This window comes from Marmota monax, unplaced genomic scaffold, assembly GCF_021218885.2.
Source record: "Marmota monax isolate L192 unplaced genomic scaffold, Marmota_monax_Labrador192_F-V1.1 WCK01_AAM20220418_F8-fsc00736, whole genome shotgun sequence".
Taxonomy (NCBI): domain Eukaryota; kingdom Metazoa; phylum Chordata; class Mammalia; order Rodentia; family Sciuridae; genus Marmota; species Marmota monax.
Window position 1 is genome coordinate 108450 of NW_026693927.1, and position 17244 is coordinate 125693.

General features: G+C 39.7%; 1 protein-coding gene across 1 annotated transcript in view; it reads left to right on the forward strand.

Moving 5' to 3' along the window:
• Window positions 1–17244, forward strand: part of LOC124106007 (zinc finger protein 519-like) — a gene marked incomplete at its 3' end in the record, with an annotated part of 113932 nt that overhangs the window by 82092 nt on the left and 14596 nt on the right. Inside the window, exon 2 of the mRNA XM_046463490.1 lies at window positions 3622–3841. Coding sequence (XP_046319446.1) covers window positions 3622–3841 — 220 coding nt within the window. The remainder of the gene's footprint in view (window positions 1–3621; window positions 3842–17244) is intronic.

Sequence of the window (17244 nt, forward strand, 5' to 3'; positions counted from 1 at the left end):
TTTGTTTATCTCATTGGTGTTGAAAAACCTCCCAGATGCAAGGATTGCACCCTAGAGGCAAGCTCCTGCAGCTGGCCACACACAGACCCCCCCACCCACGGATCCAATTCTCCATCCCTCATTAATTGGGTGTCAGGTTCTGCTGTATTGTTAATTATTGGGTAAAACCCAGTGTCTTGCCCCCAAGTAGCCCAAGGTCTAGCTTGTTGGTTATTGGAACCACTGGGTTGGTTATTCACTTTTCCTTGCCTCTCAAGACAAATCTGGGCTCCATCCTGGGACCTATATCTAGTGGCACTGGTAGCTTAGGGAAATTTATCATTTTGGTTAAGAAAATTAACAGCAAGGATAATTTCCCTTATGGAAGAAGGAGGGGTTCTGGCTCCAAGGTGTCCCTGGCTCTTTAACTCTTCTCACCCACATAATCTCCTCTTGGGCAAGACAACCATGTATTGCTCATCCCTGGAATCCTGGTCATGCAACTTTACATTCTCCTTCAAGAGAAATGTTCCCATTTCATAAATGCAGCAAAACTTGTCCCCCAAATACCTGGGATGCTGTTACTGAGAAGGAAAAGTAAAAAATACTGAAATGGGGGCTGGGGCTGGGGCTCAGCCATAGAGTGCATGCCTAGCAAGTGCGAGGCACTGGGTTCCATCCTCAGCACCACAGAAAAATAAATGGATACAATAAAAGTATTGGGTCTGACTCCATCTGGAAAAAAATATTTTATAAATTACTGAAAAGGCAACGTATCTAGCAATTACAGAAATGCAAATTAAAACTCCCCTGAGCTTATCTTTCACTGCAGTCATAATGGCAATTATCAAAAATAGAGTAACAATAAATAGGTGAAGATTTGGGGGACAGGGAATGCTCACACCTTGTTGGAGAAACTGCACATTGGTGCAACCCCTCTGGAATGCAGGATGGAGAACCCTCAAGAAACTAGGACTGGACCCACCATCTGACTCAGTTATCCAACTCCTCAACATAAATCAGAGGATATAATCCAGCATACTACAGGGACAGAGCCACATCAATGTTTATGATAGCACACTTCACACTAGATAAGCTATGGAACCAGTCTAAATGCCCATCAACAGATGAATAGATAAAGAAATTGTGGTATTGAAAGGGTAAACTTTCTAAGCTGCAAAGCCTGAGTTAAAATGTAAAGGACTAGGTATTGTAAAGTTTCTAAACTGCCCTCAAAACCTGAAATTCCTGTAGCTGTTAAAACAATTCCCGGGACTCCCCAGTAGATATTCCCCCTGACTATTTAGTTGTTAAATAAGCTAGGACCCTGTGCAGTTTGGCACGTAGGCACTCAGGGCCCAAACCAATCAGTTTGAATATATCCCCTCCTTAGGAGTGACCAATCACCCCCTGCCCGAACTGTTCCCACCAATGAATGTGCTAATCATGTTTGAGAATTGTTGTTTGATTTTCCCGTGGTGTATGATGATTTGTTATAGGAGACTGTGATGTATATAAAGTCCCTGCCTTCCCCCAAAAGTGTACTTAAGCACTGCTCAACCCCTGCTTGGGGCTCTTGGCTGCTCTCCCTTCTTGAGTGAGCCTGGAGCCCCAGCGCGCTGGATTGGATCCTCAATAAATCCCCTTTTGCTGATTGCGTGAGCCAGGCTCTTGGTGGTCTCTTCCTCCGTCGCTCGCCGGTGTCCCTTACAGTATGTATACAAGGTGGAATATTACTCAACTTTAAAAAAAGGACAACTTCATATCATTAGCCAGTAAATGAATGGACTGGAGATTACTGTGCTAAAGTAAAATAAGGCAATCCCCCCAAACCAAAGGTCACATGTTTTCCTGGACATGTGGAATCTACATCACAAGGAAGTTGGGGGGGGGGGCAAGAAGAGAAGTTCAGTAGATTAGACAAAGGGAAGAAACAGGAAGGGAGGTGAGATAAGAACAGGAAAGACAGTAGCATCAATCAACCATAATGTTTCTTTTTAAATATATGAAAATACCTAAGTGAATCCAGCCAATCATGCCCACCCACAAGAATGGGGTCCTAAGGAAAATAAGGTATATTTTATGTTTGGATAATTTTTACCAAGATGGATTCTATGGTCATGTATATCTAAGAAGAACCAATAAAACAGAAAAAGATAAAACATAGTGAGAAGGACCATGGGACCAAATTGATAGCATCATAGCCAGATGAGGAATTGTCTTTAGGTACATTCCAGAATTTTCTAAACCGCTCCCCCATTGGATGCTGCCAAAGGTGTTGGAGTCTGTGGGAAGGTGGAGGTTCAGGGCGCTGCATGGAGAAGAAAGGACCCCCCCACATTCATCTGCAGTTGCAGGGGTCCCAAGGGGCAGGTAATCTCCAGTCCTCCTTGGTTAACAAAGGCAGAGAGGAGCCAGGTGCATTCCAGTCTATGGAGTTATTTACCAAATTAGGAAAACCTGGAATTGGCTTTCCTGGACTCCCAATCAAATGCAAATTGTTTTTCCTTAAAGAGAGAGACCATTGAGCCCCTCTTAATGAGAAGTATTCTCTGTATTATGTGACTTTTGCACCACTGAATTGGGGGGACAAGACCAGAGCTCTCTTTGGAAACTCATTGACTTTGTTTGCATCAAGACAAGCAGGTAGGGTCTGTCCTTTTTCTATTTCTTTTTTCTTGTGAAGTGCAGAGTATTCAGCTGATACTAAGGATGCACAACTGGGCAGGGTGTCTCTGGTTTTTGGAGGAGGCAGGTTCCCATTGCCTGGAATCCATGCAACTGCCTGGAACCAGGGAGAGCACCCAGGGTGGCCTTGATCTGTGCAAGGCTGTCATCCTGTGGCCACCGCAGGTATTTCTCTCAAAAAGAAAGAAAGGAAAAAAAAGTGTTCCATGCCTGTCATTCTAGCGTCTGGGGAGCCTGAGGCAGGAGGATGGCGAATTCAAAGCCAGCCTCAGCAAAAGCAAGGTGCTAAACAACTCTGTGAGACCCTGTCTCTTAATAAAATTCAAAATAGGGCTGGGCAAGGGGCTCAGAGGTCGAGTCCTCTGAATTCAACCCCCAGTGCGCCAGAGAGTGAGGGAGCCTCTGGTTTACAAAGGTCTGCACTCTCTGGGTCTCTTCTATGCTGATCTCCAGCTTCAACTTGGTCTCCAGATACATATTCAACTCAGCTGGAGGAAAATCAGCTCTAATGCTGCCAACCTGGTGGGAGCCTCCTTCAGGTCACCTGCCAGGCGCCCTGTGAGCCTCCACTAGCGTGGGCCATGAGGCACTGGGCAGTTCCCAAGGGGCGAAAGGTCAGTTCTGCTTGGAGAATTTTGCACAGATAAACAGAGGACAAGTCAGCACCCCGAAGACGCTCTGGGTGGTCTTATTATAGGAGGAGGCCCAGGTGGTGAAACTTTCAAGGAATGATTTCAATTTCCTAATATCAAAACCCAACGAAACTTAGAATTCTGGTCACCCTAACCCTAACCCAATGCCCAGACCTCAAAAGGAAAAGAAAAAAGAAAAAAGCCCTGCCATTCTGGTTTCCTCCTTGCCTGGAGCTGATATCAACCCCCTGTCACTCAGAAAGAAGGCTAGCTGGGCTCAGACTGGGGAGAGCGGAGACTGACGGACGTCCTGTCCAATCAGAAGCCCCCGTGCTGAGCGCTGTCCAATCCTGAGCGTAGCCAACGAGCAGGGGGCGGGCCTCCGCGCTGGGAGTGGGATTTATATCTCTGCGGTCCGCGGTTCCACTCAGATTCCTGCAGCTGGACTCCAGGCTTCGCTAGTGCCCAGGATCCCGCGTGGCCCTGCCATGCAGGGGCTGAAGCTCTCCACGGCAGGCTTGGCTCTTGGGCACCAGGAAATGGTGAGTGTGGAGTGGCGCTTGGTGCCTGGACAGGGAGGCTTGGGAGGGAGGCGGGGCAGGGAGGCGGTCCCACGGGTTCTGCTGTAGCAGGAGCCCCAGTTGGCCGACCTGGACTTCGGGCGCTCTCTGAATCCACAGGCCTGAGCCCATTGGGGACAGCGCCCCTCAGTCCCCCTGGCCAGCGGGTGGAGAGTGTGACAGTGGCGGAGACCCCTCACAGCCTCCCCATCCCCTGGGGCAGCCTCAGCCCCTGCTCCAGTCCTATCTATCTGGCAGGTGAGCGCGGCTGCCAGACATCTTCCTGGGCTGTGGTGATTGTCAGGTGGGACCAGGAGAAGAATCCAATTCCAAGCCAGGTGATGGCTCACACCTGTCATCCCAGTGCCTGGGGTGGGGGCTGATGCCGGAAGATTGCGAGGTCAAGGCCAGCCTCAGCAAGTAGGTGAGGCAATTAGAGACTCAGGGAGACCCTGCTTCTAAATAAAATGCAAAATAGGGCTGGGGATAGGGCTCAGTGGTCAAGTGCCCCTAAGTTCAATGCCAGGTACCAAAAGAAAAAAAAAAAAAATCTCCAAACACCGTTTTCCTGCAGGAGGGGAGCTGCGGTGTACAGGGACCTCGCTTATTCCTGAGCTAGTTTTGTGGAGTTTATTTGTTTTTGTTTGTTTGTTTGTTATGTTTTGTAGTTAACAGAAGGGTGCTTTACCACTCAGCTCTGACCCTGGTAGTTTTTAGTTTTTATTCTGACTATTGGTCTAGCTAAGTTGCTGAGATTTGCCTGGTTAGGGTTTGACTGATAATGACTTTTCCATTGCAATTAAGTGTATGATTTTTACACACTCATGTATTCGTGGATGGACTTTGTTGACATCGTGATTCCTTCATGACAATTGTAACAGTACAGCTTCTCAATGCACGTGTTAGGTAATGACTTTGTTTTTTCTCTTATAATTCAAAAGTTTCTTGGTTAAGTTTACATATACGAAAATTTGTGGATGAATTTTAGGACTGGATGCTTCTATTAAGAGTAAAGCATGCTGGATTGTTTGTTAGTGCATCATAGTTATACATAATACCACATGCATATGGCACCCGTGTAAAACTTACCCATGGTATTTTATACTATTTTTAAGCTGAATGTACCATGACTATTAATGTATTATCCTGGTCCTATGAACTGATTGCAGCAAGTTCCTGGAGTGGGGGTCTATCATGTGTCTTTAATGGCAAAACAGTTTCCAAAAATAGTTAAGAAGCACTTAAACTTTTTGAGTTTATTAGAATTCTTTTGTTTCCTATCATCATTGATACTGTTTAATTTTCTCTCTGATAGGGTTTTATTTTACATTTCTTGGGTTTCTAAAGATGTTGGATTCTTTTTATTCTCATTATTGAACACATGGGTACTTCCTGTACAAATTGGCAGCTCAAGACTCCTCCCTGAATTTCTTCTGTGGTGGATTTCAGAGTGTTGGGACCTTGAGAATCACCACTCCATGGGCCCTTTTCCTACCCAAGCGGGCTGGGAACTGCAGGGGTCTCAGGTTTTTCACCCCCCTGAGGTTTTCTTTCTTTTGGGGGGACATGGGGAGCATAGTGGATTGAACACAGAGGTCCTTTCCCACAGAGCTACATCCCTCATACTTTTTATCATTTATCTCCTGACAGATGCTGAGATGCTGAGTCTGGCCTTGAACTTATACCTCAGCCTCCTGACTGGCTAGGATTATAGTTGTGTGCCCTCCTGCCTGGGGCCCCCTTAATGTTTTAAATGTAAGGGAAGCAAAATGTCAGATCCACAACCCTGTCTCCCAGATGAAACCTGTACACATGTATCAATGAATTCCTCAAATTCCATTCCCCTGTCCCCATTTGCAGTGACAGTTTTTCCTCCCCACTGTAATAAAATAAGAAGCAATGGTTTAGTTTTCTGTTTACGAGCATTTAACATGAGAGAAAAGTACACCAAAAAGCACTTGACATTTGAAAAAAATGTGTGTGTGTGTGTGTGTGTGTGTGTGTGTGTGTGTGTTGGGGTATGTGTATTCTCCCTTTTTCTCCCAGGCCAGACACCTTGTCAGGATGTCTTTAGGCTGAGTGTCCCCCCTGTGGACTGCAAGTCCCAGGGGTCTTATGCTCTCTGTGATATTTTCCTTGTCCTGTTTTGGCTTTGCCTGACATGAGGATCCCACACCTGGCACATCTGAGGTCTCTTGAGCATCTGGTAAATATCAGCCACCTGTTCACTTATAAGCAGGTGCATTTAGGGGAAGTAGTTTCTCAGGGGAGCAGGTGATGGCCCTGTGGCTGGAAGGAGTCTCCTTATCCAGAAGCCACTTCAGAATTTCCCTCATCCTGGCTCCTGTGGATACTTGAACAGTGATGGGCATGCAGCCATTTATTAACACACTGGTTCAAGTTCCTTTGGAAATGCGTCCAGAGTGGTTGTTACTCTGTTAGCTTTTAACGAACTCCATGCTATTTTTAAAAATTGTCTGCACTAAGCTTATATTCTAGCGCCATGTCAGCATGTCTCTTGCTCCATATCTATGTCATTGGAGGACTAGTTCCTTCACCTGTTTGATAGGAGGCTTTCCCACAGCTGTGCTCAGGCTGCAGAAACTCTCTGACTTGGCTGGGGGCTGAATTCCTGATGCAGTTGGTTAGAACCCAGGCTGCCTGTGCTCACTGCAAGAAGGTGGTGTGAGCCTATTCTAGAAAGAAACAGGGAGCTGTGGTTTTTATCCTTTTTCTTCACTCCTGTGGGACGGGGGGGAATCGTAGTCCATGGAAGTGCTTGCAGCCAATGTGAAGCCCCTCCTTTGTGATCCAGGGAGATTTGCACATGCACAGTTGCCATTGCTCCCAAAGCTTGGTGGGTTAGGATGGAGTCCATGGAATGGGGAAAAATGTTGGGACCCTGAGTGCCTGGACATACTCCTTCCAGAAAAAAACTGGTCAGGCATGGAGTTATTACTGAGGTAGAGGGGAGAGGGCTCAGCCAGGGCTGCTGGGTGGACTGCATTTGTCCTGTCTACCCTTAGAGACTGGCTAGAGAGGAGTACAACTGTTAGCAACAACAGTTTGCAGATCATGCTGGCAAATTCCTTCTAGGGATAAATTGGGACCCTTGACCTCACTCCCCTTCTGCCCTGGTCCCATGGATAAAGCTCATGACCCACCACAGCCATAGAAAACCACCCATTTGTCTTGTCCTGGTACTTGTGTATATCTAGCTCTTTCCTCTATGAGCCACCAGACTAATTGCGTTTCCAGCTACAAGTCATTTAGTGTCCAATGTGTTCCATTTGTGACCCCAATCATTCTACCTCTACTCTGGGTGACACTGGATTGGGCTATTCTGTCCCAATTATGTGGCACATTGCTCAAGGCAGGACTAATGCCCAAGTGTACCCCAACTTTGCCTGCCCTTTGGATGATAGAGATTTTCTCAGTGGGCCAATGCATATGTCTCTCAATCCATGTATAACTTTATTTAAGAGGAACTCCAAACAGAAGTAGGTGTTTATTTGGTGTATCCATGTGTGGAGAGAATCCAGGAGCCTCCTATTCTGGTATAATTTTGAAAAATCATCCTCCTCAATATGTGCTTCTTTGGGGTGCTGGAGTATAATTCAGTACCATGCACCTCCTGCACCCAAGCCCTACAAGTGCTCTGCGCCTCCAGTTCCCACACCTCCCTTCATGCTGGATTGTCTTGTTCATTCACATCAAATACTCTGCTGGAGATGGTTGCATATACACAGGCCTTTTCATTGCATTTCATAATATTATGTACATACGGAGTCACCTATGAAATTTCTGCATTGTGATTTTTTTTGGTGCTCAAATTACTGCAATATGATAATTTTTAAATATATATTAGTGCCTGGTAATGATAGCTCCTGATTTTGCTCTTAGAGTTCAGAATTCTTGGCTAATTTCATATCAAGTTAACCTTCCAGGAGAATTTGCAAACTATTTGCCTTGGTCCCTCCTTCAATGAAAAGGAAATCATGGTGAAATTTTGATGGGGTGTTGTCATAGATGAACCTGAGGGAAGCAGTCCTCTGTATAATGAGGAGTCCTATCATTTATTCCCTGGGTGTTTAATTCAGTCTTTTATGTGCTGATCTGTATTTGCATTTTTTTCAATTCTGAACATGTACTTTGTAAGTATGAGTATGTGTTAAATACAACATTTATGTGACATGTATATAAAACTGACATGGGGTTTCATAGTATTTGTCAAACTGTATGCCAAATGGAAAACAAAATGTGGCTGATTGCCAGAAATGGTTATTTTCCATAGTTTATTATTTATCTATTCCCAAATGGACATCCTCTGTCACCAGGCCCCAGATCTTGGCTCTGGAGGAGCACGCTGTGTCCCCATATGAACAGGTGCTGTAGTGTTCACATCTGTTTCTGGGGGCCACGGATGCTCCTTAGCAAACAGCTTCACAAATGAATAGTGGGGGGCTCAGACTTCATCTTCCCTTCATGATAATACCACATGTTCTTCAACGCTGTCTCAATTTGTGTGTACCATGTGACTTTATTGTACAGTCCTTCCTTTCTAAAGATGTTGAATGCTTTGTGATGATGGGGCATTTAGATACCTGCTATTTGCAGGGGCTGTTCAGGGCTCTTACCTGCATTTCTCTCACAGTCTCTGTTCTCCTTTCTTTGAAGAGTTTGGTTAAAGGTGAGGCAATTGGTTTCTTTCATCTCTCACTTCTCCTTGCACCTTTAATGGAGTCATTTGAGGAATAGAATTTTTGTTTTCATACATACAATTTATAAATTTAAAAATATTTTTTTCTATAACTTTGAAAAAAAACTGACATTTTGTTCCTTTTTCCTTTAGTGAAATGGGGGGGGGGTGGAACCTGGGTGTTCTATTACTGAACTATATCCTCAGCCCTTATTAAATTTTTATTTAAATACACGACAACAGTGGAATGCATTATAATCCTTATTACCCATAGAGCTCAATTTTTCATATCTCTGTATATAAAGTATGTTCACATCAATTTATGCCATTAGACATACTATTTTGCATTTCAATTTATAACACACATATATATCTATTTTTCATCTCTCTTTGTATATAAAGTATGTTGACACCCAATTCAAGTCTTCTTACTTGTACTTTGGTTAATAATGTCCATCACATTCCACCATACTTGCTAATCCCCTGCCCCTTCCCTTTCCCTCCCATCCCTATGCCCTATCTAGAATTCATCTAATCCTCCCATGCTCTCCCTCCCTACACCACTATGAGTCAGCTTCCTAATATCAGAGAAAACATTTGACATTTTTTGTGGGGGATTGGCTAACTTTACTTAGCATTATCTTTTCCAATGCCTTCCATTTACATGCAAATGCCATGATTTTGTTCTTTTTTAATGCTGAGTAATATTCCATTGTGTATACATGCCAATTTTTTTTTAATCCAGTCATCTACTGAAGGGCATCTAGGATGGCTACACAGTTATTGTGAATTGTGCTGCTATAAACTCTGATCTGGCTGTGTCCCTATAGTGTGCTATTTTTTAGTTTTCTGGGTTATTCCAAGAAGAAGAATACCTGGGTCAAATGGTGGTTCCATTCCCAGATTTCCAAGGAATCTACATACTGTTTTCTATATTGGCTGCACCACAATATATGAGTGTAGCTTTTCCCCCACATTCTCGCCAAGGCTTATTGTTGTTTGTCTTCATAATGGCTGCCATTCTGACTGGACCAGATGGTATCTTAGAGTGGTTTTGATATGCATTTCTCTGATTGCTAGAGATGATGAGCATTTTTTCATATAATTGTTGATTGTTTGTATATCCTCTTCTGAGAAGTGTCTGTTCAGGTCCTTGGCCCATTTATTGGTTGGATTATTTGGGTTTTTTGGTGTTAACATGTTTGAATTCTTTATATACCCTACAGATTAGTTCTTTATCTGATGTATGAGGGGTAAAAATTTGCTCCCAGAAAGTAGGCTCTCTATTCTTTATTTTTTTTTTTAATAAAAAGCTTTTTACTTTGAATCCATCCCATTTGTTGATTCTTGGTTTTAATTCTTGTGCTATAGGAGTCTTATTAAGGAAGTTGGGTCCTAATCCCACATGATGGAGATTAGGGCCTACTTTTCTTCTATTTGGAGAGTCTCGGGTTTAATTCCTAGATCCTTGATCCATATTGAGTTAACTTTTGTGCATGGTGAGAGGGGTTCAAATTCATTTTGTTGCATATGGATTTCCAGTTTTCCCAGCACCATTTGTTGAAGATGCTATCTTTTCTCCAGTGCATATTTTTAGCACCTTTGTCTAATATAAAATAATTGTAGTTTTGTGAATTGGGCTCTGTGTCCTCTATTCTGTACTGTTGGTCTACCAACCTGTTTTGATGCCAGCACCATGCTGTTTTTGTTACTATTGCTCTGTAGTATAGTTTAAGATCTGGTATACCAATTCCACCTGCCTCCCTCTTCCTGTTAAGGATTGCTTTAGCTATTCTAGCTCTCTTATTTTTCCAGATGAATTTCATGATTGCTTTTTCTAATTCTATGAGGAATGCCATTGGGATTTTGATAAGAATTGCATTAAATCTGTAGAGTGCTTTTGGTAGTAGAGTCATTTTGATAATATTAGTTCTGACTATTCAAAATCAAGTTAAATCTTTCCATCTTCTAAGGTCTTTGATTTCTCTTTAGTGTTCCATAATTTTCATTGAATAGATACTTCACCTCTTTTGTTGATTCCCAAGTACCTATTTTTTTTGAGGATATTGTGAATGGGGTAGTTTTCCTCATTTCCCTCTCAGAGAATTTGTCAGTGATTCACAGAAATGCCTTTGATTTATGGGTGTTGATTTTATATCTTGCAACTTTGCTGAATTCTAGTTCAAGAAGTTTTCTAGTGGAATTTTTTGGGTCTTCTAGGTATAAAATCATATCTAGGTATAAAATCACCACTATTGCTAATCACCTGCCCCCTCCCTTACCACCCCTCTGCCCTAAATAGAATTCATCTATTCCTCCCATACTCCCCCTCCATACCCCAGTATAGTCAGCCTCCTTATATCAGTGAAAACATTCAGCATTTGTTTTTGGGGTTTGGCTAACTTCATGTAGCATTATCTTCTCCAATGCCATCCATTTACCTGCAAATGCTATGATTTTATGTTGTTTTATTCCTGAGTAATATTCCATTGTGTACAAATGCCACATTTTCTTTATCCATTCATCTACTGAAGGGTATCTAGGTTGGCTCCATAGATTGGCTATTCTGAATTGTGCTGCTACAATCATTGTGGCTGTGTCCCTGTAGTGTGCTGTTTTTAAGTCCTTTGGGTGTAGTCCAGGGAGTGGGATAGCTGGGTCAAATGGAGGTTCAATTCCCAGTCACTTTGTCAATTTTTAATTGCTTCTTTTGTTTCAATTTCATTGATTTCAGCTCTAATTTTAATTATTTTCTGTCCTTTACTGCTTTTGGTGTTGAATCATTTTTTTCCTAGGCTTTGAGATGTAATTTTAGGTCATTTATTTGACTTTTTCTTTTTTTTTTTAATATTTTTTTAGTTACTGATGGACCTTTATTGTATTCATTTATTTTTATGTGGTGCTGAGAATTGAACCCAGTACCTCACACATGTGAGGCAAGTGTTCTACCACTGTGCCACAACCCCAGCCCTTGACTTTTTCTTTTTTAAGTAATGAACTCCATGCAATGAACATTCTTCTTAGTAATGCCTTCATAGTGTCTCAGAGATTTTGATATGTTGTATCTGTGTTCTCATTCACCTCTAAGAATTTTTAAATCTCCTCTTTGATGTTTTCTGCAACCCATTGTCCATTCACTAGCATATTATTTAGCCTCCTAGTATAGGAATATCTTCTATTTTTATCATCAATATCTAATTTCATTCCATTATGATCTGATAGAATGCAGGGTAGTATCTTTATTTTTCCTTATTTGCTTAGAGTTTTCTTTTGGACATAATGTATGGTCTGTTTTAGGAAAGGATCCATTTGCTGTTGAGAATAAAGTGTATTCACCTGTTGAAGGATGAAATAGTCTATGTCTGTCAGTTAAACCTAAGTTATTGATTGTATTATTGAGTTCTATAGTTTCTGTCTGGCTTTTTTTTTTTGGAAGATCTATCCAGTGGTAAAAGAGGTGTGTTAAAGTCACCCATAATTATTGCCTTGTGGTCTACTTGGCCCTTGAACTTGAGAGGAGTCTGTTTGAACATAGATGCTCCATTGTTTTGGTGGTATGTGTATTTATAATTGTTCTGTCTTGTTGGTGTATGGTTCCCTTAAGAATTATGTAGTGTCCTTCTTTATCCTTTTTGATTAACTTTCACTTGAATTCAACATTATTTGGTATAAGGATGGAAACCCCTGCTTTCTTCTGCAGTCCATGTGAGTGGTAAGTCTTTTTAATATTTATTTTTTGTAGATGGACACAATACCTTTATTTTATTTACTTTTATGTGATGCTGAGTATTGAACCCAGGGCCTCACACATGCTAGGTGAGTGCTCTACCGCTGAGCCCAAGCCCCAGCCCGAGTGATATATTTTTTTCCAACTTGTCATCTTCAGTCTGTGGGTGTCTTTTCCTATGAGATGAATCTCTTGGAGGCAGCATATTGTTGGGTCTTTTTTTAATCCAATCTTCCAGTATTTTAATTGCTGAGTTTTGTAAATTAACATTCAGGGTTACTATTGAGACATGATTTGCATTCCCAGTTATTTTTGTTTATTTTTGGTATTTAACTTAACTTGGTTTCTCTTTGATAGGTTTTTCCTATTGAGTGATACTTCCCTTTTCTTTTTTTTTTATTGTTGTTCATTTCTTCCTCATGGAATATTTTGTGAATTATGTTCTGTAGTGAAGGTTTCTAGTTGTAAATTCTTTTAACTTTTGTGTGTGATGCAAGGTTTTTATTTTGTCATAAAAATATCATCTAAATCGAAATCTAATTTCTAATCAAAATTTAATTTTGCTGGGTATGATTATTGTTTGGCATCCGTTTTTTTCAGAGCTTGGTATATGTTGTTGCTGGATCTTGTAGCTTTCAGGGTCTCAGTTGAGAAATCAGAGGTCCTGATTGGTTTCCCCCATATGTAATCTGATTCCTTTTTCTTGTGGCTTTTGAAATATTCTGCTTTTCCTTTACACTAGGTGTTTTCATTATGATGTGCCTTGTTATGTATCTGTTATGATTTTGTACATTTGGCAGTCTGTAGGCTTCTTGTATTTGATTTTACATTTCAGTATTCATGTTTGGAAATTTTTCTGGTATTATTTCATTGAATTGGTTGTCCATCTCTGTAGTTTGGACCTCTAGGCCTTCTTGTGTCCCAATAGTTGTTAAGTTTGGTCTTTTCATGTTATCCCATAATTCTTTTTTTTTTTTTTGTTATTGTTGTTGTTGATCTATTTTTTTAAATATTTATTTCTTTTAGTTGAACCGTTGTTTTTATTATTAGCTGTTCAAAACATTACAAAGTTCTTTACATATCATATTTCATACATTTGATTCAAGTGGGTTATGGACTCCCATTTTTACCCTGTATACAGATTGCAGAATCACATGAGTTACACATCGACGTTTTTACATACTGCCATACTAGTGTCTGTTGTATTCTTGAATCTTCTCCTCATTATTTCTTTCTATCTTCACTGGGGTCAACTTTTTTTTTTCAACATTACATATTTGGCCTTCAATGTCACAGGTTCTGTCTTCCAAGTGATATATTCAGTGTGAGATGCTTCCTATTGATTTCTTAATTTGGTTTGCAGTTTCCTTCATTTCAAGGTTTTCTGTTTGTTTTTTCAGAATCACTATCTTCTTATTGAAGGAATCTTTTGCTTTTTATATTTGCTTATGTAGCTCTGTATCAAAATGTTCCTTTGCTGCCTGTATTTGCTCTCTTATATAATCCTTTAATTCACAGAATTAAATTAAATTCACATATCCTCCACTCCTTCTCTGTCATTTCTCCTGCTGTTCTGACCATGGGTTCTTATAATGTAGCATCTTTGTTTGGCCACATTCTTGCTTGCTTTTTCATGTTGCTCATGCATCTTCCCTGCCAGCTCTGTGTTTTAAAGGTGTTACAATTTTTACCCTGCAGGCTTATAGTGTCCCCAAAGGGTTCCAATTCCTTTATTAAAAAAAAAATATTTATTTTTTTAAATATACAACAACAGTGGACTGCATTACAATCCTTATTACACACATAGAGCACAATTTTTCTTATCTCTATATAAAGTATGTTCATGCTAATTTATGCCATTATACATGTACTCATTTCTTTCTGCATTACAACTTATAATACACATATATAACAATTTTTTTTTCATATCTGTTTGTATATAAGATATATTGGCACCAAATTCAAATCTTCATACATGTATTTTTGGATAATGATGTTGATCACATTCCACCATTGTTGCTAATCCCCTCCCCCTGCCATTTTCCTCCCCAAACTCTTCCCTATCTAGAATTAATGTAATCATCCCATGCTCTCCCTCCCTACCTCACTGTGAGTCAACCCCCATATATCAGGGAAAATATTTGGCATTTGTTTTTTTTGGAATTGGCTAACTTCACTTAACATAATATTCTCTAACTCCATCCATTTACTGGCAAACACATGCTTTTATTATCTTTTAGTGCTTAGTAATATTCCATTGTGTATATATACCACAATTTTTTATCCATTCATCCACTGAAGGGCATCTAGATTGGCTCCACAGTTTATCTATTGTGAATTGTGCTGCTATAAACATTGATGTGGCTGTGTCCCTGTAGTATGTTGTTTTTTAAGTCCTTTGGGTATAGTCAGAAAAGAGGAATAGCTGGGTCAAATGGTGGTTCCATTCCCAGCTTTCCAAGGAATCTCCATACTGCTTTCCTTATTGGCTGCACCAATTTGCATCCCCACCAGCAGTGTATGTGTTTACCTTTTCCCCCCACATCCTGTCCAACACTTATTGTTTATGTGCATAATAGCTGCCATTCTGGCTGGAGTGAGATGAAATCTTAGTTGTGATTTGCATTTCTCTAATTGCTATGTTGAATTTTTCATATATATATATATATATATATATATATATATATATATATATATATATATATATATTTGTTCTCTATTGTATATCATATTCTGAGAAGTGCTTGTTAAATTCCTTGGTCCATTTATCAATTGGGTTATTTGGTTGTGTTTTTTTTTTTTTTTTTTTTTGGTGTCAAGATCGAGTTCTTCATATACACTAGAGATGAGGGCTGTATCTGACGTGTGAGTGGTAAGAATTTGCTCCCATGATGTAGACTGTGTCTTCACCTCACTGATTGTTTATTTTGCTGAGAAGTTGTTCAGTTTTGATCCATCCACTTATTGATTCCTGGTTTTAATTCTTATGCTATAATAGTGTTATTAATGATGTTGGAGCCTAATCCCAAATGATGAAGATTTAGACCTATATTTTATTCTCTTAGGTTCAGGGTCTCTAGTTTAAATCTTAGGTCCTTGATCCACTTTGAGTTGAGTTTTGTGCATGATGAAAGAGAGGGTCTGCATATGGATTTGCAGTTTTCCTAGCACCATTCATTGAAAAGGCTATTTTTTCTCCAATATGTTTTTGGTACCTTTGGTATGAGGTAACTGTATTTATGTGGGTTATTCTCTGTGTTCTCTATTCTGTACCATTGGTCTACTTGTCTATTTTGGTACCAGTACCACACTGTTTTTGTTACTATTCCTCTGAAGTATAGTTTAAGGTCTGTTATAGTGATACCACCTGCCTTCCTCTTTGAAGGATTGCTTTGCCACTTCTGGGTGTCTTTGATTTTCCAGGATTAATTTTTATTTCTTTTTCTATTTCCACGAGGAATGTCATTGGGATTTTGATTGGATATGTATTCAATCTGTATAGTGCTTTTGGTAGCATGGTCATTTTGACAATATTAATTCTACCTATTCAAGGATAAAGTATAACTTTCCATCTTCTAGGACTTCTTTAATTCTTTTTCTTTAGCATGTTGTAGTTTTCATTGTACAAGACTTTCACCTCTTTTGTTAAATTAATTTAATCCCTTTCAATTCTCATTCCCTTATTTTTTCCCTTCATTACTTCCCCCCAATATTCTCCTCCATCTACTTTATTAATCTTCCATTTATTCATTTATGTTTGATGTTTTCTACATATACAGGAAGGGGGAATTCACAGTGGTATATTTTTGTATACCCATATGATTTTTTAAACTAATTTGATACTCCTTTCCTGTCACTCCCACCCAACCTCCTTATATTCCACTAATCTTTCCTATATATGTATGATATCCAATTCTCCTTTCCCTTTTTGTTTTGCTGTAGCTGTCACATGTGAAAGAAAACATTTGACCCTTGATCAGTCGGATTTATTTCACTTAGCATGGTGTTTTTAATTTCTGTTCATTTACTGACAAATGTCATAATTTAAATCTTCTTTATAGCTGACTAAAAACTCCATATTTTGTGTATCATACTTTATTAATCAATTCATGTATTAACAGGCATGGGAACTGCTTCCATAATTTGGCTATGGTGAATTGGGATGCTAGGAACAAAAATGTGGCTCTATCAAAATGTAGTATTAATTACAATTACAGATATCCAATATTCATGGCTACTCGGACATGCTTTTCTGATACAAATATAAATCAGGCATAAGAAAACAATCCACTGTTGATGATTATATATACACAGTAGCATATTCCAATAAATGTTTCTCATTATGGAAATAGTGTTATTTATTGGGGAAATATCACTTGCATTTCTGTTTGTCTTTTTAAATCTTATTTTTACGTAGTTTATTATTATTTTTGGTATGGTTTGATTTTTTTCTTGTGCCTCTTACACACACTTTTTTTTTTTCCTGGCAAAATATAAGTAAAATCTAATTTACCATTTTTAAGGTTACAATCCTATAGCTTTTACAGTAGTCACAATGTTGTAAAACGATCACCATTGTTTAGTTTCTGATATTTTTATACATAAAAAATCAGTTTCTTCTAACACCCATTTATATTCTCCCTAAGAATTATTTTTAATTTTTGCATCCCTTGACATTTTTAAATCTGTTTTCTCATATTTTTAGATTTTTGTGTAAATTTTAATACTGTTTTGTTCACTAGACAACAACCTTTAGAAAGATAAAAGGCATAACAATTTGTTCCTTATGGCTTAGACTTTTAAGAATGTACTGATGCATGGGCTCATCCAGGGCATGGCTATCAGTCTAGATTCCCTAAGGGGGAAGTTTGTACATTTCAGTTAGAGTTCTTGGAACCATGGTGATTAAACAGGAGGAATAACTTGTACTTTATGAACTCCAAAGTAAAAAAAGCTGGG